Genomic DNA, 3,087 nt, shown 5'->3' with positions numbered 1-3,087 from the left:
TAGGAAATTAATTCTAAATGCAAATACTGAAATTTATTTGAAACTATAACTTCCGAGAAAATTGTAAATATGACAATTTTATAACACCCTTCCTCCCCTGCAGTTAACCAGAACAACCAAGCTTCTGTCAGAGGCCAATAGATGGAGTTGGAAACTTGTTTATAGTTATAATTATCGGGAATTTTGTTAGGAGGAATACCAAAAAGTGACCACGTGGCCAACTAGATATATGAATGCAATATATCATATGACAAATATCTACTCTAATCTGAATGCAAAACTATCTATCAAATATTACATTTAGTATATAGGAATTATTATAGTATTTGGTAATGGTAAGTTAAGATATGCAATGAGATTATTGTTATTATGTTGAACAACAATGATTCTTATCATTATCAGGTATTTTTATAATTATAAGAATGAGACCAGGAGTTTGTCTTCCTTATATCTTGAATTCAACGAATGGAAATTTCGTAATCTTTGTACTAATGTAAAATATTGTCAGTCAGTTGTGGAATATTCAAATGTTTATATTTTTCAACCATAATTTATGCATTTCTATATTAAATTGATTTACCCTTTCACGATGAAATATCAGAATTTCAATCTATGATGGTGATTGCATTCTGGAAAGCTGTAATAACAGAGAGAGAGAGAGAGAGAGAGAGAGAGAGAGAGAGAGAGAGAGAGAGAGAGAGAGAGAGAGAGATTGCAAAGATTTACTTCATATTACAACTTCAAGGTTCCCCCTAATTGTAAAGGGGGCCTGAATGGCATAACCGCTTGCAGACACTGACCTTATGCCCCAACCTAAAAAATCTTATATAGTTCACACTTAAAGCCACATATCCCACCTGGGAGTCATGTACTGATTTTAGGGTTCCACATGGAGAAATTGGAAGATCAGGAGATCACCTTTGGGTTCTTTTGGATTTTATAACAACTCCAAGAGCATATAAACTGAAAATACCTTCATCATATCATCAAATCTTATTTCACCAACATTGTGTCCACTGCATAGCGGCCTGATTATATTCGTAGAGGTTCAAATATGTACATATTGGCCCCTGTTCACACCCATGAAGTATGTGGTCCAATGTCTGGATGGTATGCCCACATGACTAATCGGGAGAGGGGCAAGTTCCCACTTATGAAATGTCAAATTTCAGTGAAACTGCTTTTATTTATTGAGATTTATATTTATTAAGAATCATCCTTGATGCTTCAGAACCCATATCAGCGATGGGTAGAAACTGGAAGTATTTCCTCATAATTCCCATCAACAGGAGCAAAATTTGGATTTCTGGGAAGAGAATTGAGTACGTCAACTTCGTCCCCTACACCGGCCTAGGATGAGATATTCAAACTTGGACTCAACTGGCCCTTTATATCTCACTCAAGACCCATGGATAATAGGGTAGAGGATGAACTGTTGATCGAATTCATCCTCAGTCATCAAGAAAAAAAGCGCCCTCAGTACAAGATGCTCTCCAACCCATCTTGCTGGCTGAGGCCTTCATGGATCGTGGATGGCGCACCCGTGGTACTGCTTCCTGGGCCATTAGGATTGCTGCCAAGGAACTTAAAGATGACTCTAACATTACTGTAAGCAAACCCGACAAGATTGCAGCATTTTTTCTTATTGCCACGAGGAACTGTCATGAAAAGCTGGATACCATCTTGACTGACACCTCTAAATTCAAGCGACTTACTGCCAACCCTATACAGGACATCAAACAGGAGGCTAATCGGGCCATCAATGCCATCAACACCATTTCCAGTGCTATGCACTTCAAGCCTATTACAGGTGAATTTGGGCTGGGTAATGTTAAGACACATAGCTCCCTCCCCCCTATCATCAGCCAGTGCCCAGAGCCGACCTACCAACTGACCAAACGTCTTAACTCCCTTTTGATCCCCTATCTTCCCTACTGGTACAGCGTTGGCTCTTCAATGCACTTCCTGACAACCGTCAAAGGACATTTCAGAGAAAGTGTGATCAATTCTCTCGACGTGGAATCTCTATTCACGAACGTCCCTGTAAATGTGACCATTAAACTTATCCTGGACAGAGTCTATAGAGATGACTCGACCCCTCCACTCAACATCTCAAAGCTTGCCCTCCACACCCTACTGGAAATCTGTACGAAAAAGGCCCTCTCTTCCATCCACCATGGACATATGTACATTCAGAAGGATGATGTAGCAATAGGCTCCCCTCTGGACCTTCTTTTCCCAAACTTCTACAGGGGTGTCTTCAAAGAGCATGTTTTTGCACGAGTAGATCGAGCTAATTTATATATGGCCGCTACATCGATGACACCTTCGTAAAAGCCTCCTCTACCAAATGTATTGATGAAATTCGTAGGACCTTTGAGGAGTGCAGTTCTCTCAGATTCATGATGGAACATGAGCAACGGCTACCTTCCCTTCCTTGATGTCATGGTCATAACTGCTGATCATACTATTGATACAACCTTCTACTCTAAACCCATTGAAAGGTGATAGTCAATGCCCGACTAGATACAAAATCTCTACTATCTGTGCTCATATTCCCCGGGCCCTCTCCAACTGTTCTTCCTACACGGAGATCTACAAGAAACTGGTTAGGATTACCCAGGTCCTGGTTAACAGTGGCTAATCCAACAGGGAGGTCAATGGAGAGGTTATATGAGCTATGGAAAACTAATAAGAGATCAGGCCCAACAGTCTGAGCATACCTTCTGGTATTAACTTATACTACAAAGGGATCATGCACAGCCAGTATGAATAGGATGAGGTCTTGAGGGACATCATCAAGAACCATGTCATCTTAGTTCAAGAAGACATCAAGCTCATCATTTACTATGAGACCATGAAGACAAGATCCCTCATTATGAGAAACAACTGGGTCCCTTCTGTGCAGGACTTTCTGAAAAGGTCCAACATTGGTTTTTCCTATCAATGCCCAGTCTGTGGATGTCCTGGCCGTTATACTGGAATGACAATGATGTGGCTCTCCAAAAGATTGTCTTGCTACGTCCAAACAGAGAGTTGTCAAGATCCACTAATTCCTTGCTCAAAACAAGAACGTGGTACGAGAGG

The 3,087-nt window shown here is 40.6% G+C and overlaps 1 protein-coding gene across 1 annotated transcript; it reads left to right on the top strand.

The window, feature by feature from the left end:
- The first annotated feature begins 1,521 nt into the window (after positions 1–1,521).
- LOC137634360 (uncharacterized) lies at positions 1,522–2,334 on the top strand. The gene has a single exon (XM_068366757.1). It carries the CDS (start codon positions 1,522–1,524, stop codon positions 2,332–2,334), a length of 813 nt encoding a protein of 270 aa, XP_068222858.1.
- Positions 2,335–3,087: the final 753 nt, after the last annotated feature.

Source organism: Palaemon carinicauda, chromosome 44, assembly GCF_036898095.1.
Source record: "Palaemon carinicauda isolate YSFRI2023 chromosome 44, ASM3689809v2, whole genome shotgun sequence".
Lineage (NCBI taxonomy): Eukaryota > Metazoa > Arthropoda > Malacostraca > Decapoda > Palaemonidae > Palaemon > Palaemon carinicauda.
Note: the sequence above shows the minus strand (reverse complement) of the source record. Positions and strands in the feature narration are given on the sequence as shown.